The following is a 22,428-nucleotide window of genomic DNA, read 5'->3' as shown; positions in this document are numbered from 1 at the left end:
AAACTAATTTGATAATTTTCTAATATATGTTGGCAAGGTAACAATTGTCCTTAAGTTTCACAAAAGTCAGGAATATTTATAATCAAGCCTTCCTTGTGCAGATTCCCCACAGCTGATTCCAGGAGTTGTTTTTAATAACTCCAGGGTTTTAGATGTGGTTCTCTGTCATCTCTGCCTGGAGATGCTGGGGACTGAACCTAGGACTTTCTGCACCAGGTGCCAGTGGTAGAAGGAGCAGGATTTTTTGTGTATGGAAGGAAAACAAGAAATGGTGGCCAAGCTGTAGCATGGTGGTACACCATTCATTTTGCCTATGTAAGGTCACAGGGTAAATCCCTGAGGCCAACGACCTCTACTCAAGACCTCGGACAGCCACTACCTGCTGAAGTCAGGCAGTATTAGGCTGATCTCTGATCTTGATTCCGGTAACATCTAAGTGTAGAAGATCGTGATCCAGGACGGGTCCTTTTGTAGATTCCACAACATCAACATAGACGTGTCTTCCATCCATTTTTATTTCACTGTCATTGAAAACATAAAACCGCCAGACTCATCAGATTGGCTGCTGCATTTTCTTTAGTTTTGAAACCAACTTGCAGATATCCCCCCCCCCCATTTATTTTCCTTCTCTCTATTTTTAAGTTATTTATTTTTTTCACTTACCGTCTGGATTATCAGTTATTATCCTTTCAGTGGAGTTTTCAGAAGTCATGCTATAATGAGCGGGGAAGCTTGTTCAATGCGAACGAGTTTTGCAAATTAACGAGTAATTGGGCAAACTCAATTAAAAAAAATAATCCGATGGTGGTGCATCACAAACTGCACACACTTCATTTATTTTGTTAATTGTCATTTGTCTTTGATTATATATTCTTTCCCATACCATGCTAGTGAGTGGAATGAGATATGGTTCTTTTTCCAGTAAAAATAATGGTACAGTGGTACCTCGGGTTATGTTACCTTCAGGTAACGTAATTTTGAGTTACGAACACGGCAAACCCTGAAGTGTATACTTCTGGGTTTCACTGCATGTGCGGGCACAGAAGTGCTCTATTGCACTATGTGTGCGCACAGAAGTAGCACCGCCAGATATGGACTTTTGGGATAAGTACGGACCCCCGGGATGAATTAAGTTCATATCTGGAGGGTCCACTGTATCTAGCTGACAGGAGGGGGCTTCATATGCCTTCTCTTGAACAAGAAAAGCCTGCTGGATGAGGCCAAAGGGAGTCCAATCTAGTCCATGTCCTGTTCTCACAGTCACCACCCAGATACCTGTGGAAAATCCACAAGCAGGATTCAGACACAGGAGCACTCTTCCCTCCTGTGGCTTCCAGCAACTGGCATTCAGAAGCATCACTTCATCTGACCGTGGAGGCAGATCACAGCCTTCATGGCTAACAGCCCTCTCCTCCATGAATTGTCTAATCTTAAAGCTACTTAAGTTGGTGGCTGTCACTGCCTCGTATGGGAGTGAGTTCCATCGTTAAACTATGTGCTGTGTGCAGGGCTTTCTTTTCTCTCTGCAGAATCTCCCAACATTCAGCTTCATTGGATGTCCAGGAATTCTAGTGTTTAAACTATCCATTTTGGAGCCGAATGATATGGATAAGAATGTTGTCATTGGGGCAGATGTTGGCAGAGCACTCCCAGGCCATTTTCTAAACTGTTATCTCAGTTGACGAGACTCCCAGGTTTCTCTGGCAGGATTTGAAACAGGTGTTTCTTGGCACATCTTGCATGAATCCACCTAGGGGAGCCATCCCCAAACTGCTGCCCTCCAACTGAGAGCAGTGACTACATTATTACACAAGCACTGTTCCACGGCATTTAATATTTTCATTTACATACATTCATTCGAAATAACATGGGTTTATGAAGCAATTCTATATCCTCCCACCACGCTGACGAAGACTTCTACAAAACAGTAGTCAATATCCGGAATCACTGTTCAGTGTTGGACATTATATTTGCTGAATACACAAAGCTTCACAGCTTGTCTTTCATCTTACAAAGTCTGGTACCTCGCTTCATTTAAAGATTTTGATACTAAATATTTCATTTTGTACTTATTATGGTTTGAAGGAATTCTATAAAGATTGTCTATTGTGTATGTGCATGGTCATCGTGTTGCCTAGATATTGCTGACGCCCTCCAGATACAACAGGAATAGGGAACAGACTCGAGGGGCAGGGGTTAAATGCATATCTTCAGGATTCCCTGTCTGGCCCTCAGAACACTCCCCAGGCCAAACACCCCTCGCCAGTCCTGCTTCACACCTCGGATGTGTTTGCATGGCTGGGATTTCCTTGAAATCCAGCTCCCATCAGCATAAGCCACCATGGCCACCCGCCAAGCATGATGGGTAGTCCATCAACATCTGGAAACCCATTCGCAGGCACTTGGAGGCTTCCCCCACAGGATCTTGGCAGCTGTAGTTTGAGGAGGATGCCGAGAGGGGTTTCCACTTCCTCTTCCAGAACTACAGTGGCTGAAATGTAGATAACATACATACACAATTTTATTTGTTTGCCGCCTTTCCACAGTTCAAACCATGTGCAAGGTGAAAAGAATACATAACTACAACATAACAAAAGTAGTCATCAACAATAGTCTGTTCAGTAGTCTCAGCTTTTGTAGTTGGAGTCAGTGAGAGCCACACCCTCCCAGGCCAGATTGGGAAAGGCCTGTAAATAAGTCCTCAATAGTTGATTCATAGCCTATTCCATGCCAGACTTTTATTTTCTGAAGAGACATGGATCAGTGCTAGATCATCTGTGTTGCCTGCAGAATGTCCCAGGTTCAATCCCTTGGCTAGGGCTGGGTATGTTCCTCTTCTGAAACCATGGAGAGCTTCTGCCAGACAGTGTTGACAATACTGAACTAACTGGACCGACAGCCTGCCTTAGTATAAGGCAGCTTCCAATGTTCTACTGTCAGAAGTGCTGCCAGTCTTTACAATGGAAAGTTGCTTGTGTGGGTGCGTTGTTTTACACTTATGGGAGGGGGCGGCAATTCCTCTTCCCCAATGACAATGCATTCACTGAATGTGTGGCTAGGAGGGGGGTAGTTCCAGCCAGACTTCATTTATTTTTCTCTCCCCCTCATCTTGCCAACCTCCCAGTCTGCGCCCATCATGCACCGGCTCCATTGTTTAAGTCACACAGTTCCAAGTACCCCGCCACCCATTCAGGATGTTTGTCATTCATGCAGGTATCCGAGTGTTTGCGCCAAGTCTATCGCTAGTCTGTGAAACCCATTCATTGCTCTCCATTCTGAATACGAATGTGGGCTTGGCTTTTTGCACAGACCTGGCTCTCTGAAGTCCCAGCCCCGGGTGTCCTTGCTTTTAACTACATTAACAAAGAGACAACAGCCAGCCGATACCCACAAGTGTTCACAGGCTGGTATATTTACTTTGAGTTTAATATTTCTCATTCTCATATGATCGGCTTTGAGCAAAATTCCCGACTGCTTTTTATCACTTTCATATGAGGGGGGCGAAAACCACAGACGGATGATATTTAAAGCTCAGCTAGTCCAATCGTGCCACCTGCTGGTGGGAATGGGGTGGGTTCCTAATTCTTGATTCTGCATCACTGTTCAAGAGCACAAGGAAGGGCTTTATATAGCATAGCTAAAATGGATAAGTCCTATTTGCCTGCTTGCTGGAGGTGATGTGCAGCTCATGGTTCCGTCGTGCATATGTGGTGGGACTGTGCCAAAGTTGCTAGTTCTGAGATGATATATTAATAGAAATAATAACAACAACAAAACTGGAAAAATCTGTTTAAAAAACAGCAACTTCCTGAAATAGCACTCTTGGGTATATTCAATGGAGAAAGCCAGCACTTACTATATAAAACATTTACTTGGTTACTTATTAATGGCTGTGAGGATATTGATAGCTAGCAAGTGGAGAGAAGCAAAGCATTTAAATGTACAAAAACGGTATTGTGTAATTCAGGGTGTAGAATTTTCTGTGAAATTGATGCAAAACTTTGTGTAGCTAGAAGGCAAAAAAAACAGAGGCTTTCATGGCCAACCAGTGGTCATTTACCCAGCACAGGAACAAAGACAGGACAAAGCATACCTGCTGTATTCTGTAATATATGGTTGCACTAGCATTTTCCTTCATATTGATATTAGCAGGTATGAGTCTGTCTCCACTTCAGGGCTTGTATGAACTTTGCTTTTATTGTTTATATCTGAGCTATGCCTTCGGGTTGGAATGGGGGATGTTCAGTTTGCAATTTTCCCCTAATATAATAATAATAATAATAATAATAATAATAATAATAATAATAATAATGTACAGGGGTTTCTAACTAGCACCAAACGCCCAGTCTTTGCTGAATGACAATTGTCATCATCCCTGATTATTAGGTGAACATCATAATACTGACTCTGGATAATCCAAGTTCTGTGCCAAGGAAAGCTGAATCCATAGAAATTGTGCAAAGCAAACAAAATTAGCTTGCATGATTGTATCTGGCTTCTTGTTGTTTTGGGGAGGAGCAAACAATGGCATTGAAGCTAGAGAGAGAGAGAGAGAGAGAGAGAGAGAGAGAGAGAGAGAGAGAGAGAGAGAAGCCCTGCCCAGAGCTCTTGACAGCATGCACTTTTGAGATTGCAGCAGGCATTCCCTACCGCAAACCTTAATGGCTATTTTCTTTGCAGGACAAAAACTAAAAACTTTTTAATTTGAAAGGGAAACCAGAAGTTCTGGACTTGCTGCCTTCTGCTCTTACGGCATCCTGATGCAGAACCACAGAATGCACTGAGCATTGCCACAGGATGTACCACAAAGGAACCTCAGTTTGTGTGTGTGTGTGTGTGTGTGTGTGTGTACTTAGATGTCTCGACTGTGTGGTTGTTTCACCAGATACCGAAGATCACAGCTTTATACCTTTATACCTTGTTGCGCGGACCCCTCTGGTTGAAATTATCTATTTGTCCCTTGACACGGGGACATTCCCAGGGGAACTGAAGGAGGCAGTGGTGTGTCCACTCTTAAAAAAAACTTCATTAGATCCCTTAGACCTATCCAATTACCGCCCAGTTTCAAATCTCCCATACCTGGGTAAGGTAATTGAGAGAGCGGTTGCTGAGCAGCTTGGTAGGTTTCTGGAGGAAACATCGGCATTAGATCCATTTCAGTCCGGTTTCCGTCCTGGTTTTGGGACGGAGACGGCTCTGGTTGCCTTAACAGACGTTCTCCGTAGACAACTGGATCGAGGCGGGTCAGGACTGCTGATCCTTTTAGATTTGTCAGCAGCCTTTGACATGGTCGATCATGATCTTCTGGACCACCGCCTCGCAGACGTGGGGATACAGGGCATAGCCCGTAACTGGTTGTGCTCTTTTATCTCTGGTCGGGGACAGAGGGTGGCACTAGGAAGGGAAATGTCATTGCGCCACTCCTTGGTGTGTGGAGTGCCGCAGGGCGCAATTCTCTCCCCGATGCTTTTTAACATCTTTATGCGCCCCCTTGCCCAGATTATCCGGAGCTTTGGGCTGGGCTGTCACCAATATGCTGATGACACTCAGCTCTATCTGCTGATGGATGGCCACACCGACTCGGCCCTAAACACATTGACCAGATGCTTGGAAGCTGTGGCTGGATGGTTTCGTGGGAGCCGATTGAAACTAAATCCTTCGAAGACAGAGGTCCTATGGCTAGGTCGGGATGGCATGGGGATGAGGGACCAACTCCCTTCTCTTGCGGGGGCCCAATTAGTGCCATTGCCTTCCGTTAAGAGTTTGGGTGTAATCCTTGACGCCTCCCTTTCCATGGAGGCGCAGGTTACAGCAACAGCCAAGGCGACATTTTTCCACCTTCGCCGCATCAAGCAGTTGGTCCCTTACCTTTCCCGCCCTGACTTGGCCACAGTGATCCATGCGACGGTCATCTCCAGGCTTGACTACTGTAATTCGCTCTACGCGGGGCTGCCCTTGAAGCTGTCCCAGAAACTCCAGCGGGTACAGAATGCTGCAGCGAGGCTCCTCACGGGGTCTCTGCCATGGGAGCATATTCACCCAGTGCTTTTCAAGCTGCACTGGCTCCCGGTGGAGTACAGGGTCAGATTTAAGGTGCTGCTTTTGACCTTTAAAGCCCTTCACGGCCTAGGACCCTCGTACCTCCGGGACCGCCTCTCCTGGTATGCCCCACGGAGAGCCTCAAGGTCCATAAATAACAACACCCTAGTGGTCCCGGGCCCTAAGGAAGTTAGATTGGCTTCGACCAGAGCCAGGGCCTTTTCAACTCTGGCTCCGGCCTGGTGGAACGCTCTGCCTCATGAGACCAGGGCCCTGCAGGATCTGATTTCTTTCCGCAGGGCCTGTAAGACAGAGTTGTTCCGCCTGGCCTTTGGCTTGGAGCCAGTTTGATTCCCTCCCTCCCCCCCCTCTCTCTTTTTCCCCCTTCTTTTCCTTCTCCTCCTGCGATGAGGCTACATTTTAATATTTTAATGTTCCATTATTTTAATTGTTGTGTTTTATTTTTGTTTTTAAGTTTGTAATCATTCATCTTGTTTTTATTATTGCTTGTAAGCCGCTCTGAGCCCGGCCTTGGCTGGGGAGGGCGGGGTATAAATAAAAAAATATTATTATTATTATTATTATTATTATTATTATACCTTGCATTAGCTAAGCCTGATCAGCTAACATGCATACATATAGTTCTGCCTTTAGAGTAACTACCTTCAATTGATACATGAAGGTGTGTGTAGAATCCATCCCTTCACTCTCCTGATTGTACACATGAACAACTGCTTGAATTACAGAGAGAGGAGAGAGGACTTAGGGACATTTCACAGCATCCATAAGCCGCAACCTTTTAATTCAGGCACTGTGTGTGCCCATCCAGTAGTTAAAGACCACGAGCAGTCAGTTATCTTCTACGCTGTCTTGAAAATGCACCCTACTGCTTTGCAAACTTGAAGATGTTTAACAAAGTGAAAGCCGTTTTACTGCAGAGCTAGGAATTGCTGGCAGGATTCACAGCATCCTCCCAAAAACTAGGTCTCCTTGGGAGACAGCAGAACAGTAGGTGCTGTCTTCATTGCAGTGACACCGCCTTTTTCTTTTGTTCCCCACCCAGGAGTCAAACAGTGCCTGAAGTGCCCTGCGGGATATTTCTGCCCAAATGGAGCAAATTTTCCAAGCCCATGCCCTTCGGGGACCCACAATCCACTCCAGGGGCAAGATGAATCTGCAGACTGCAGGCCTTGCCCTGCAGGGAGAGCGTGTACCCAAGCTGGCTTGGCTGAGCCAGACTCTGAGTGCATGGCTGGGTAAGTATTGGTGTGCTTGCCTCTTTTATATTCCTTACTTTCAGGGAAGCCCGCTTGACCAGGGTTTGCTTCTATATTTGATTCTCTTTGTGAATCACTTCCCATACCTCAAAACGATTGTCAACCACCCTGTGATCTTCGAATGAAGGGCTGTACATAAATTTTAATAATAATAGTAATAATAACAATCCCATTTCAGATGTAAAAAATTCAGATCCAATACAGACTAGGAGAAAGATATCCCCATTTGCCTGTTGAAAAGGGAAAAAACTTCAACAGGTACCAAAAAGACATTGGAGACAGCTCCTGTCTGATGTTTAACAGGAAGGAATTCCAAAGGGCGTGTATCACTACACTAAAGACCCAATTCTTACGCTGTATGGAACAAACCTTGTCATAAGTTGGTATCTGCAGGAGACTCTCTTCTGCAGAGTGCCACAGCAGCTGGTTGAGCATGCAAGGGGTGAGATAATATTTTAGCTATCCTGGTCCCCAAGCCTTGGAACACTTTATTTTTAAAATTCTTAATTATGTTTACATTTACGCCCCACTTTTCCTTCTAGGAGCTTAAGATGATGTACGTGCTTTGCTGCCACTGCTATTTATTCCCACAGCAAACCCTGTGAAGTAGGTTAGGCTGAAAGATAGTAACTGGCCCAAGACCACCTAAACAGTGGGGGTTCGAACCCTGGTCTCCCTGCTCCTCTTTATAATATAATTTTTATTATTTTCATTTAAAAACATAAAATATTACAACATTATAATAACCATTCTAAAACATTTGCTCCGCCGAGCTCATGACTTCCCTCCCTCCCTTCAGCTGGTTTCCAATTTCTTAGTAAATTGCATACACATTTCTACTGTCAGTTTCTGTCCTTCAATACATGTCAAATCCTTCCATTTATCCATGGTCAGATACTATTTTTATAATGTGTTACAGGGTTTATATCAGTCCTGCTAGTGTCTTCATGTTTTTGCAATGATCCCTTAAATATACAATAAATTCACTCCAATCTCTCTGGAATTTCTGGTTACTTTGGTTCCAGATCCTTACAGTCAGTTTGTCTAGCTCCGCATAGTCCATCATCTTCACCTGCCACTCCTCAATTTTTGGTTACCAACGATTATGGTCTCCCTGGTCCTAATCCAACCACTATACCTTAGCATATTGTCTACAGCAGGCACAAAGACCCTGAGACCAATATAATGTTTTATGTTATGTTATGTTATGTTATGTTATGTTATGTTATGTTATGTTATGTTATGTTATGTTATGTTATGTTATGTGGCTCTGGCCTGGTGGAACGCTCTGCCTCATGAGACCAGGGCCCTGCAGGATCTGATTTCTTTCCGCAGGGCCTGTAAGACAGAGTTGTTCTGCCTGGCCTTTGGCTTGGAGCCAATTTGATTCCCTCCCTCTCTTTCTTTTTTTCTTCTCCTGCATTGAGGCTACATTTTATTTTAATGTTGTAATATTTTAATGTTGTATTTTAATTTTGTTTTTAAGTTGTAATCATTCAACTTGTTTTTATTATTGCTTGTAAGCCGCTCTGAGCTGGGGAGGGTGGGGTATAAATAAAAAATTATTATTATTATTATTATTATTATTATTATTATTATTATGTTATGTCCCACCTTTCCTTCCAGAAGCTCAAGGTGATGTGTGTAGCTCTTTCCCTCATTTTATCCTCATAACAACCCTGTGAGGTAGGCTAGGCTAAGAGACAGTGGCTGCCCCCCAGTGGGGAATTGAACCCTGGTCTCCCAGGCCCTTGGCCAACATCCTAACCACTACACCACACTGGCTCACTGGAGTCATAGAATCATAGAATTATAGACTTGGAAGCAATTCCGAGGGCCATCTATTCCAACCCACTGCAATGCAGGAATCTCATTGCCATGACAGATGGCTGGATGTGCAATCTTGATTGCCTTATATTAGTAAAAGAAAAAAAGAAAAGAAATGTTTAACACACCTTCCAATTCACATTTTAAGCTCAAACTGTGCTTCACATGTTTAAGTCCGAACATATTGAAGCCCAAAAGCACAGATGGCTTTAGATTTTTTATTGCCTTTAGGCAGATGTGTCTCTTTCTCCCCAAGAATGATGCAACATCAGCTTTCCTCGCACACTGAATGGACAGTAACTCTCCTTTTTAGTGGCATACAGCTTCTAGTGAAAAGGATCTGCAAGAAACTGTTTTTGAACTTTATTTGAGCTCTGTAGGAATGGCCTTGGCTTTGATGCTAAAACATGAAGATTCTCAACCAAGGGCTGACCCTTAGTTTCAGACTTGTGATCAGCCTTTTGGAAGGCACAGAATTCACTTCCTTTGCCGGAACTTGAGCTGCGCCACTGTTTATAATCAAGGATGGCCTATCATTATTCATTTGGTCCTCTGCAACAGTTTCCTCCTTGTTGAAAGAGAAGCATCATCATGATTTTCACCGTTCACGAATGGCAGATCTTTCTTCCCATTGAGTTCAAGCCATATCTTCACAGCTGGGTGCTGTCTTTGGGAGCACTCCGGCAGTGAAGCAGATGCATAGCAGTAGCAGTCAGAGTCATGTTGCCAGTATATATGGTGCGGCAGTGAATAATCTTGAAAGCAGGAGCCTTTAAAATGGTATTCACAGTTGGCATGCTATGGTGCCTCTCCTTCCAGTGGATCTCATAGGCTTCTATGCTAGTGCAAGTACTATAATGAAAAGGGGAAAGTGGATACTTTCTTATGGCCTTTATTCATATCAGCAGTCTCATATTTGCAGCTTATGTACAGAGGAATAAGTGTCCTTGAATTTACCCCAGCAAGTACTGCTAGGTGCACTCCAACATCCACCATACCTGACCATTGGCCAGGCTATAACATTGTCCATCCCTGCTTAGACAAAGTGTCCCAGGTCAGCCTTTCACAATCTGAAGCCCTCCAGATGTTTCCAACACCTCTCCCCATTACCTCTGACCAGTGCTTTTTTTTCTGAGGGGACGCCGGGGTACACATACCCCTAAACATTTTGTGAATCTTTGTACTTTTGTCCATTTACTGTGTTTATTTTTCCCACTTTGAAGTATAAAATGGTAATTTTCTTGAGTCAAAATGAGAGTATCCCTAAACATTTTTTTAAGGGGGGAAAAAAAGCATTGCCTCTGACCATTGGTCATACTCAGTGCTGTTTTTCCATTCTTTTACAATGGCAATGATGCCCAATTGAGAGGTGCCAGAACTGAGTTCTGGTGAGTTCTAGCTGAAAAAAAGCCCATTTTTACAAGGTTGGATTGTTGTTAATAATAATAATAATAATAATAATAATAATAATAATAATAATAATAATAATTGTATACTGTTCAGAGGACTTCAGTGGTGAGTGCTACAGTGGTACAGTGATGCAATAAATATATTTATTTGGTCACAAACGGGTAAGGGCAGGCAGGGAATGAGAGGTGTGTCACTCCTCGCTAGTGATGTCACACAGTGGTGACTACGGCAACCCCATTATTCCACACAACAAGAGCAGAGGCCATGGCAGCTGAGAAGCTGTTTCCTAGTGGCAAAGCACAGTAGTCTGGGAGCTTTGAGTCCTCCCTCTTCTTTCTATCTGATTATGACTCAAGTATATTTTATGTTGTCAGATACATCTGCCCGGTTGGTTCCTCTAGCCCTCATGCTCCCAGCAATGCTTGTCCGCCAGGAACATTCAGCAACCACTCTGACCTCTTTGATAAATCCCAGTGTGAAACCTGTCCAGAGCGATTTGTCTGCACGAGAGGTATGCCATTCTGTACTTGGATAAGCTGAGCATCAGACCTGCCATTTGAGAAGCGGCTCTTAGCTAGTGGGACATAACGTTGCCAGGGACTAGTGACTTGAGGAAGAGATGAGGTTGGCTCTTTTTACTGCCTACTTGCCAGATATTCTGTACACTTCTATTTGCAGCTGTCATGACTTCCTTATTCTCTACCAAAGAATTGTGGGTAGCAGCTCTGTTTGGGGGAACTGCAAAGATGATTATTGCTCTTGGGTCTGGTTTCAGAGGTGAAGAATCTCATGACCTGGAGTCAAATACGGGCCTTGTAAGCCTTTACCTGGTCCTTGGGACTCTCCCTAGCCACACTGCCTCCCCAACCATCCCCTCCATCCTTAGTCTGTGTGCTATCCTCCCTGAGTGTTTTTCCTGGCTAAAATGCCTCCTTCAATGCTGATAATGCCACTTGCCTTCATAGAATCCTATGAAGCAACCCTGAACATCATCTAGTCCAACTTCCTGCAATGCAGGAATATGCAGTTGTCCCATACAGGGATCAAACCTGCAACCTTGGTGTTATCAGCACCATGCTGCAACCAATGGAGCTATCCTGGATGGAGGATAGAGAGGGGAGTGTGCATAGGAACTAGCCTACTTTAGAAAGGCAAAATTTATATTCATTGATCATTCTACATTCATTGCCCCACCACCACCACCACCACTGGTGTATGGCCCTGAGAATGGTTCCAAGAAGGGAATGCAGCCCTTGGGCTGAAGATGCTTCCTGTTTCAAGAGCTAGCTATTGCTTTCTCCCATATCAGCTCCCCCCTCAGGCTTTAGTTGCAGTTCTGCCCTTCTGACCAGGGCAGCTGACCTTGATTACATGTGTTAGGCTGGGCTTCTCTGCTGATGGCCCATCTGTCTTTCTGCAGGCTCAGGAGGGAAGCAGAAGCCCCCTGTCCCCTGCCCAGCTGGTCACTATTGTCCACCAGGAACCAAGCACCCAACCCAGTACAAATGTGCCCCTGGCACATGGAGCAACAAGACTGGGTTAGCTGCCGAAGAGGAGTGTGTTCCATGCCCAGCAGGATGGTTCTGCATGGCAGGGGCTCATGGACCCTCTGGAAGCTGCAGTGCTGGTCACTTCTGTCCAGAAGGTAAGGAGAAATTGACCAGGTTGCTATCTGTTTTTCATACCCTTGGTCATGACTGATGTTTTCCCAGTGCCTTTTTTGTGGAGAATGTGTGTTTGCCAGTAAATTAGGACCAATGCAGGGCTTGGCAGGATCAGGGGCCCTAAGAGGGTCCTCTTAGAATAACTTTGGAAGTGGATTTAGGCTGTAGGGTTAGAAGCAGAAGATAGTGCATTTTAAAATAGTATTATTTGCAAGTGATAAATTGTAAAGATTTTTATGGTTAAAGTAAGTGTGATAAAAAATTGGTTAGAAATTATGATATATGTAAACTGCTAAAGATGAGGCAAAATAAAAATCAGATAGGGGGGACTTGGGGAAGCCCACCTAATAACGTTTAGAAAAAATAAGGATAAGGCAAGAGTCTGTTTCTATTGTTTGTTTTCCTGTTTGTGTTTATTTGTGTTATAAAATTAATAATATTTTTAAAATAAATAAATAAATAAATAAATAAATAAATAAGAGGGCATGGGTCCAAGAGAAGCATCAAGGCACACACTCAAGAGGGTTGAGCTTATATTTTCACCCACCCGGTATTTCAAATACACACGGATATGAAAACTGGGGATACGTTATGAGTCTTTGCAATTCCAAATGCCTTCCACTGTTCTAGCTTGCTGCCAACGCTTTTTAACACATGCATAAGGACACACAAGAGCTGCCTTGCTGTGCCAGACCTATGTTGTGCCTAGCTGAATGTCTTGGCTCTCAAGAACAGCCATAACTGGAAATGAGTAAGACACGCGGGCAATATGGCATGCTGCAGTTTTGGGCAGCCTCAAATTTAGGAATGCTCTTGATAAGAATGTAAGAACAGCCCTGCTGGATGGGGCCAATGGCCCATTTCATTCCAGTATCCTGTTCTCACAGTGGCCAACCAGATGCCTATGGGAAACCCACAAGCAGGACCCAAGCACAAGAGCACCCCCCCCCGGTAGTTTCAAGCAACTCTTATGAAGAAGCATTACTGCTTCTGACCATGAAGGCAAAGCATAGCCATCATGACTTGTAATCACCAATAGCCCTTTCCTCTCCCGGTGTGAGAATATGCCTAGCTCTGAACAGACTTTTGATGTGTCTATCCCAGAGTTGCCTTGTCTAAGGGTCAGCTGCTCCCCTAGGATCTCAGCTGGGATGGGGGCTTTCACAGTTCCCCTCCCCAAGACTGATCAATTAGGAGATTTGAGCCTGGGGTTTCCTGCTTTGTTACCTTTGAGGATGTATCTCTCAGTTACCCCACCAGCTAATAGCAAATTTAGCAAGTCTCCAAGTTCTGATGCTTTGTGTTGTCAAAATGGCACCTTGTGAACACAAGGGTTGAAAGAATGGCACATTCTGAAATACTTCAAAGCACTTTGGGAGGAAAAAGACCATTGAAGGGTGTTTGGGGGGTGGGGCGGTGAGGAATCAAAACAGCCCAATGAGGATTCAGTATTCTCAGTGACTACAGTGTCTCTGAGTCTCTTGGGAAGGAAAATAGGGTGGTGGGATACAGTATCCTGAGAAAGGGAAAGGTCTGGTTGACTGGAAACCTGAACAGGAGCAGCCTATACTATAACATTTTGTTGCAGGTCCCACTTGGACTGACTATCTTATCAAACAAAGCTTGATTCATGAGCACGGTCTGAGAACACATGATGCAACAACCTAGGCCTGTGTCTGATCAGTGCCTAGATGAGAGGTCACCAGGAACCCCATTGAGTTCCCTGGCAGAAAAGCAGGATAGAAATATCACTGATGACAATGAACTGTTTCTGCCAATGAACTAACTTTTTAGTTTACTTCATTCAAGATAGCTTTCTTTTGCATTTGCTTTGCCCTGTTCCCTCTTTCTCTTTGGGAAAGGTACTCAGACAAGCACTCAGTTCCCTTGCCCAGAAGGGACCTTCAGCACCAGGCTTGGGAATGGTAAAATGGATGACTGTGTCGCTTGCCCCAGAGGAGCTTACTGCCCAGAAGGAACTGCCAAACCAGCGCTCTGCCCACCGTAAGTAAAGGAAGAAGAACGAAGCCAATTACTTGCTACTCAGAGTAGACCCATTGGAATTAAAAGATCCAAGTTAGTTGTGTTCAATAATTTCAGTGGGTCTACTCTGAACATGACTACCATTGGATACGACCCATACTGGGCAATACTTTGATATTGTAACATGAAGCACAATAGATTAATTATAATGCTGGGTAAGCTACAATAATGAGTCAATGACGTAGGAGCTTCCTAGTGCAAAAACTTTCCATCTTTGTCTTTTAAAAAATAAAAAAATAAAAAGACACCTAGTTTTAGACAGTCACTTTACATTAGGTGAAGGGTAAAGGGACCCCTGACCATTAGGTCCAGTCGTGACCGACTCTGGGGTTGCGGCACTCATCTCACTTTATTGGCCGAGGGAGCCGGCGTACAGATTCCAGGTCATGTGGCCAGCATGACTAAGCCACTTCTGGCAAAGCAGAGCGGCACACGGAAACGGCGTTTACCTTCCCGCCGGAGCAGTACCTATTTATCTACTTTGACGTGCATTCAAACTGCTAGGTTGGCAGGAGCTGGGACCAAGCAACGGGAGCTCACCCCATCGCGGGGATTTGAACCACCAACCTTCTGATCGGCAAGTCCTAGGCTTTGTGGTTTAACCCACAGCGTCACCCACGTCCCTCACTTTATATTACAAACTTATTAAACCCAGAAGCATTTCCGTGCCCCATGCCCTCCTGTGAACTCTGGACCATTTTTAAAAGGACAATAATTGCAGATCTCATTGTAGTGCTAATAAAGGAAATGAGGCAACCCCACTTGAGGGCAGTGGAAAGGGAGAGCAGGAAGCCCACACCACAAAGCAGAGGGTCCCTTTTTGCCACCAGATGGCAGCACTGATGAATCTCCCCTTCCCCGGCTGATCTTAATGGTAACTGTCTTCTGTCTTCTCCTTCTTCCTTATGTAGGGGGACTTACCATTCAGAACAAGGAGCAAAATCAACTAGTGACTGCCTACCCTGCCCTGGAGGGTATCACTGCCCTGAATTGGGCACCATAACTCCTTATGCATGTGGAGCTGGCCAATTTTCAGTAAGTACCACCAGATTTCTTAGGCAATGGGAATGACTTTATAGGGGTGGAGGAGAAATTTGGTTCAGTTCGAACCTACCTAAAAACAGTAGACAAACTGAAACACAACCATCCTTTAAGAGTTGAAATTCTTTGAATTTTGCAATGCATTTTCTCCTGCTGAGTAACAGGTAGAAAAATGCATATGCTAGGGTAAAAGTTTGCATTAAAATGCATGTACTGGTAAAAATAAGATATACAAATAAATTATATTAAGGGAAATTGCTTTGCAAAAGTACGTATATTAAATAAAATTGCATACAATAATATTAGGATAAATTTGCATTAAAATTATGATCAATTTTTACAGTTGACTAACTGCAGCCAGGCTATACCAGGTGGCCTTTGTTTAGATTGTTTCATGGTAACAGATGAAAAGCGACCATCTCTGGGTCCATTTTTGCGACTGGGGAGGCAATGGTCTTGAAGGCTGTGTTTTAGCAAGCAGCCCCACCCACAGCATAGAACTAGCTCTACAGTGTTCTAGTAACCCATCCATAATCATTAATGCAAATCATAGGAGGGTTGGGGTGTTTTTTTAAAGATACATTACAGTAGACATAGAAATTGCTGTGATTTTTAATAGGGTCTGGTCACCCAGCTGGCCACTTGCCATTTTGAAGAAATGTGTCATTTGGACTATTTTCTCCTCCTCGTTGTCAGGAAGGTTAAAACTCCAGAAAATAAGGAAGCATACTTTACTATTCCTGGTTGGCTCCTGGGGAGGGTAGAAATTACAATTCAATTGAACGTTCATTTTGCCATCAAAGATTTTTTAAAAAGAGGAAAGGAAAGGAAAGAAAAGGAATGTTAAAGCCACAAAATTGGAGATGAGCAGCATGGGTCTTCTAACAAGCAAATGGCAAACTCTGTGGCTAAATTGTGATGAGAAACATTTCCATACTGACGGAGAACAAAAACAAAACACTTTCACTCTCTGTTATATGCATGTATTGTTCCCATCCAGGCTACTTTTCTGCAGCTTCAGAATGTGGGCAATTTATCATTTTAGAAGAACCATTTTTGCGATCAGAGATATGGAATGAATGATGAGTTAGAGCCCTGTGATAGACAGGCATAGATTGTCTCACCTGTTTTGTCTTTTTACCTGGGCTGTAAGTTGAGTAAGTAAGACTCGCCGGGATTATTTCTAGGGGAAAAACAAGGCTAGACCTGCTTTAAAATAGAGAGGCAGGTCAACAAGCGATTGGATGCAGGCTTAAGGGAGCATACTGCAGAGGCTATAGAGGAAGCAGAAATAACGGCCTTGAAATCCAAGCAAGGGAGATTCAGGAAGAAACATTGATCTGCTCATTTGCAACTTCTCCCTGCTTCGTTTTGCAGGAGCTGCTAGGAGACTGAACTTAGGGCAATGGTACCAGTTGTCATTTGCACCGCTTTCCATATCGGAATATCAGAAGAGCTCTGCTGAATCAGGTCAAAGGCCCATCTAGGGCAGCATTCAGATCTTACAGTGGTCGGCTAGATGACTATGGAAAGCCCACAAGCCTGACCTGAGTGCAAAAGCACTCAGCAAGGTTGGGTGAGGGACACGATTCCCCACCAATTCCAAAAGGCTGCCCAAAGGAAAGGGCTTGTTTCTCACTGCAGGGAGCAGCCTTGCTGGTCTGTCATAGCCAAAACAATGAAGAGTTTTGTGGCACCTTAAAGAGCCACACATTTATTGTGGCACATGTTTTTGTGGACCAAAGTCTGCTTCACTGAACACATCTGATGAAGTGGGTTCTCATCCTTGAGCCTCCTGCTCATTCTGCTTAGTAGGGCCTTGACATCAACCCTAAATTCCTGCCCTTATAGCACTTCTGGGTCTAACACCACAGAATGTGAATTTGATTGCTGGCACTGGCCCTATCTGATGCCATCCTTGGTGAGTGAACTGGGTCACATTTCAACAGACTATCCTATTGTCAAAGTACCTTTGCCTCTCCTTTGGATTCATTGTACATACCCTAGGGAATCCTTCCAACAACTCTGAAAGGTAGGTCAACATTAGTCCAGCTCTGAGCTTAAAATGATGCTACAATGATAATCCCCTCCTCCTGTTGTACAGGACGCTGGATCCACCTCTTGCTCACCCTGCCTCATTGGGCATTACTGTGCACACATCAACACCAGCAGGGAGGTTATGCTCCTTACGATGGTCTGCCCAGCAGGTCTGCTTTGCCCTGAAGGATTGACAGCTGCTCCAAATGCTAGTGGCCATGCCTGCCCAAGAGGTTACTATTGCCCACGGGGTGATGTTGTAAGTACTTTGTTTTGATCATCTTTATTTACTGTTGTCCCCTTTTCCTATGATCCTCTATGCAGGGATCCCATGGAATGAAATTGCTACAGAGAGCTTAATGCCTACGGGTCTAGAGCAGGAGTTGCCAACCTGATGCCTGCATGTGTTAGGGCACCCATGAAGGTTTCCAGTTTTTAAAAATTCCGGTTTCTTTCTGAGTCACTCTGTGCAATCTCCCATTCAAGGTATAATTTAGCTCTTGAGGTGCTCTGTGTCTCCCGGTTCACTATGATAGAGAAATCAAGAAATTGCTATAACTTTTTGGCCAAAGTGGATGAAATTTACAGACATGGGAGCCCCTCCAGAGTGGATTAAGATTATCAGATTGTAAACAAATAGATGGAAATAAAGAGAAATTTGCTTTCCTCTAAGATATCTTGGAGATATATACCTATATGCAGTTTCACACTGACCCTAATTTCTGATGCATTGCAATAGGATTTGTAAGCCTTGTCTGAGATCTTCAATAAGCCATAGGCCTCCGATATAAATTGTACAACAGAACACTGTCAAGAACACTGCCTGTAGGACTCTGAAGAGCTGTAGGGTCCTTTTTGTTAAAGCAGAACAATGTAGGTTTTTTAAAAAAACAACAGTTAAATTCAAGCTTTAACTATATATCTATCTATATCTATATCTATATCTATATCTATATCTATATCTATATCTATATCTATATCTATATCTATATCTATATCTATATCATCATCTATATAACGATCCTCCACTGCTGTGCTAAACAAACAACCAGGCAATGTTTTGGACAGCCTCATTTCTTGCACAGCCCATGGAGAAATAAAGAGTGATATAAAAATGCACAGCTATTCTGTACAAAAAGAAGAAAAAGGTACAGAAAAACAGCAACAAGGCACTCTATGGCTTCACAGGGACACTGATCCCTGTGGGGATGATTGACCTCATGTGTCAACTTGGGAGGAGAAAAGACCTCCAAATAACCCTGATTTGCTACATTATTCAGCCCAGGCACCTCTCACAATTACACACTTTTCTTACCTTTGCTATGTTAATAGGACAGCTGTCGTGGAAGAGGAAGCTGCACAATTAGAATTGAGTTTATTGAGCCTGAACACTCTAAAGTACTGTATTAAATGTGTTATGGCTGTTGTTTTCTTCAAGAATCAGCTTCATTCCTCTTGTTGCCTCCAGCACCCACCTGCCAGGCCGTGCCCTAATGGGACTTACAGTGGCCAGAGGGGACTGGGCAGAGCTGACCAGTGCTTGCTGTGCCCCAAGGGCAAGTACTGCTACAGGGGAGGGCGAGAATCCCAAGGAATATCCCAGCCCGTGAGTACTCATGCCCTGTCTTCTCCTTAAGCATGCATCCTCCCAGTTCTCCTTGAATTCTTTTGCAACACCCCCCCTTCTATTTCCTGATTGTATAATTGCCTCACTAATTGTGTTTTCAGGCTGGATTCTCTCATCCTTACCATGAGAACTTCACCCAATTAACAGCCCACTTGTGTGTGACTCTCCGTATGCGTTTCCTTCCTTAGACTGGGACCTGTCCCCCTGGATACGCCTGTCCTCTAGGAACTGGGTTCCCCTTCTCTTTCCCATGCCTGCCAGGCTCCTATTGGGATAATTCCACTGTGGGGGGAGGAGATGTATGCAAACCGTGCCCAGCTGGATTCTACTGTGACTCTGTTGCTGTGACCCAACCCAAAGTGTGTCCATTGGTAAGTTGCTGGGGAAGAGTGGAATGGGGGGGGATTACCTGCACCAGAATGCCCTCTCCCCAGATACTCCATTCCATTTCCCATCACCACTCCAGTTCCTCTGTTTTCCCCCTTTTCGTCCAACAGTCAGCCAGCATCCCATGACCTGTTGAGCATGCTCTTTCCTCATTAAGTCATTCTGGAGATTTTTCCACTCTTAAAGGATTTTTCTTAATCTCCTCCTCCTCTTCTCCTTCTCCTTCTCCTTCTCCTTCTCCTTCTCCTTCTTCTCATGGGGTTGTCTCAAGCCTTTTGGTACCTCCCCTTGTTTTTGGCTGCAGAAGGGATTGAGACTTGGAGAATGAGTTCACCATTAGTACAGAGGCTATGTAGCATCTTAGGACCAATGGCCATAAGATGGTGGCTTTGTAGGACTGGGAAAAACTATGGAAGGAAGGCTTAAAATTTACTGCATGTATGATGTTAAAAGAAAATGTTATGAAAATGTTTTATAGATGGTATATGACACCCGTAAAATTAGCAAAAATGTATAAGACATGTAATAAGTGTTGGAAGTGTAAAGATAAAGAAGGTACTTTTTATCATATGTGGTGGGAAAGTGAAAGACTTCTGGGAAAAGATATATAATGAATTGAAGAAGATTTTAAAATATACATTTATAAAGAGACCAGAAGTCTTTCTGTTAGGAATATTAGGAAACAAGATAAAAAGAAAGGATTGTAATTTTTTTCAATATGCAGTAACAGCAGCAAGAGTGTTACTGGCCCAGAAATGGAAACAACAGGAAATACCGACTGTGGAAGAATGGAGAATGAAGCTGTTAGACTATGCGGAGCTGGATAAATTGACAGGAAAGATCAGATACTTAAGAGACCAAAAGTTCATCGAGGACTGGGGGAAATTTGTGGAATATCTGGGACATATAAGTGAGGGTCAGATAACGCTAATGGGCTTTAAAGAAGCACTGTGAAAAATTAAGAAATATTGTCTAAAGGGAATAGAAAGAAAGATATAAATAATGTCAATATAAAATTAAGAAATGCGTAATTTAAATAATAACTATGGATGATTTATGGAAAAGCTGAAGGAAGTCCTGAAAAGGAATAAGTTGTGAAAAATTTGATGTGAAACTATTATGTTTTTTTGTTTTTTGATGTAAATTAATGAAATTCATTTTTTAAAAAAAGATGGTGGCTTTGTTTTCTAGGGGTCTTTCTGTGTCAGTGGCCAATCCCAGCCTGAGCCTTGTCCGGCGGGCACCTATGGCAACAGGAAGGGGTTGGCAGGCCTGGAAGACTGCAGCCCATGTAGAGCAGGTTTTTACTGCAGTGCTCCTGGACAGACAACCCCAAGCGGTCGGTGTGAGGCTGGTTTCTACTGCTGGAGTAGGGCGGTGTCACCAGTAAGTAAATCTCTTGCATGGATCTTTCTGTCTTTTCAGAGGTAAGTCTCCCTTTTTGGCCTTTCCAAAGAATGCTGGTGGAATTCCTCATTCTAGGCCAATGATCAATTTATAGCAGAGATTTATAGCAGGCCTTAGGCCTAGGGGCATCCCTCTCCATCTGGCTCCCCAAGACACATCCCTCACCAGCTTTGCTCTACATATCCTGGTGCCTTTCTTGGTCCTTGAACAGGTATATTTAATAGGTTGTATATAGCTGTGGGTTAAACCACAGAGCCTAGGGCTTGCCAATCAGAGTCATCCGCGACAGGACCTAATGGTCAGGGGTCCCTTTACCTTTATATAGGTATATAGTTTTAATTCTATCAGTGTTTAATTGTTTTTAATTATTGTCTCTATGTTTTTAGATGTTCATATTTTTATCTGTCAGCCACCTTGAATCCCATCAGGGGAAAAGGCAGAGTATAAAATAAAATAACAACCACAACAACAGCAACAACAATGACTCTGGCTTGCCCAGATGGAAATGGAGGGGTGTCAGTGGCTGCATTCACTTAACAATTTATTTAATCTCCTCCATGTTTCCCTTACTGTTAATTTCTGCATTGTATTTAAGCTTTCACAAAATGCAAATCTGGAAATCCTAGTGAAATCTAGTGCGATTTTAGTTATCATTTCCATGTTAATAGGTTCCAGAAGAAGTCCTTTTGCAATTCCACGAACTCAGAAAATCACGGGAGTAGTGACAAAATTTGGGGTGCTTATACCAACATACAGTTCTTTCCTTTTTTCATTTGAGTGGGGAGTATTGTTGTTATTATTTATTAAATTTGTATACTGCCCTATACCTGAGACCCCATAGGTCTCAGGGCAGTTCACAACATACAATTACAATATAAAAAGCACTAAATACAGCCTTTGGCTCCACCAACTATTGCCATGTGGCCCTTGGTTGGTTTGCCTGCAAAGTAATGCTGCCCTTGTAGAAACCAAGATTCCCTAGTCCTGATTTCCAGTATGGGAAGGGGCTTCGCCCAGCCTTCCCACTCCATGTGAACTCAAAGCAACCTTTCAATTGTTGGACCCTGAATGCAGGGCCAATTAATACTTCATAACTGAAGATTAACTAGAGCTATCTGGTTGAATAGCCAAGCTGGTCACAATTAAGCAGGAATTTCAGCTTTAGCAGTTTGCTTTACAGTGTGCTTTTTATACTTTGTGAACTGCTTTGAAGTCTATTCTGTCATTATGCCATTACAAATTGATAATAATAATATAAGTCTCAGGACAGAACCTTTGGGCTGTTCATTAGCTTCTCCGGTGATCCAGTCAAGAGCAGTCTTGTTTCTTCCATTCCCCAAATCCAGCAGCCCACAGATGGAGTCACGGGGAATATCTGCCCACCTGGGGCCTACTGCCTACCTGGATCATCCATCACCACTCTCTGCCCTCCAGGAACCTACAGCAACACAAGTGGTTTGAAGCACCTGAATCAGTGTTTGGATTGTCCACCTGGGTGAGTTCTTCATCCTATAGGTGAATGTCGCTTAGCTGCACAATAATAGTACTGTGACCTGCAATGGCTAGAGACCTCTGGGCCAGGTTGAAGCCCAGGTGACATGCAGAACATAATGGCTTGTGGATATATACTGCATAAATACTTTAACAATCAAGCTGCCAGATCGACTGG

General features: G+C 43.7%; 1 protein-coding gene and 1 long non-coding RNA gene across 2 annotated transcripts in view; one reads left to right on the top strand and one right to left on the bottom strand.

The window, feature by feature from the left end:
* The window catches only part of LOC310832291 (uncharacterized protein), a 129,767-nt gene that overhangs the window by 16,812 nt on the left and 90,527 nt on the right, over positions 1 to 22,428 (top strand). Inside the window, exons 8-17 of the mRNA XM_083713919.1 lie at positions 7,103 to 7,295; positions 10,928 to 11,064; positions 11,974 to 12,198; positions 14,080 to 14,221; positions 15,172 to 15,295; positions 17,406 to 17,597; positions 18,807 to 18,944; positions 19,154 to 19,336; positions 20,544 to 20,738; positions 22,106 to 22,254. Coding sequence (XP_083570045.1) covers positions 7,103 to 7,295; positions 10,928 to 11,064; positions 11,974 to 12,198; positions 14,080 to 14,221; positions 15,172 to 15,295; positions 17,406 to 17,597; positions 18,807 to 18,944; positions 19,154 to 19,336; positions 20,544 to 20,738; positions 22,106 to 22,254 — 1,678 coding nt within the window. The remainder of the gene's footprint in view (positions 1 to 7,102; positions 7,296 to 10,927; positions 11,065 to 11,973; positions 12,199 to 14,079; positions 14,222 to 15,171; positions 15,296 to 17,405; positions 17,598 to 18,806; positions 18,945 to 19,153; positions 19,337 to 20,543; positions 20,739 to 22,105; positions 22,255 to 22,428) is intronic.
* LOC310832413 lies at positions 9,348 to 10,932 on the bottom strand. The gene is made up of 2 exons (XR_014558278.1): positions 10,640 to 10,932; positions 9,348 to 9,995 (listed from the first exon to the last, which is right to left on the bottom strand). It is a non-coding gene; the product is annotated as an uncharacterized lncRNA (long non-coding RNA).

This window comes from Podarcis gaigeae, assembly GCF_964106915.1.
Source record: "Podarcis gaigeae genome assembly, chromosome: 15".
NCBI classification, from domain to species: Eukaryota; Metazoa; Chordata; class Lepidosauria; order Squamata; family Lacertidae; genus Podarcis; species Podarcis gaigeae.
The sequence above is the reverse complement of the archived record's forward strand: the minus strand, read 5'-3'. Positions and strand labels throughout refer to the sequence as shown.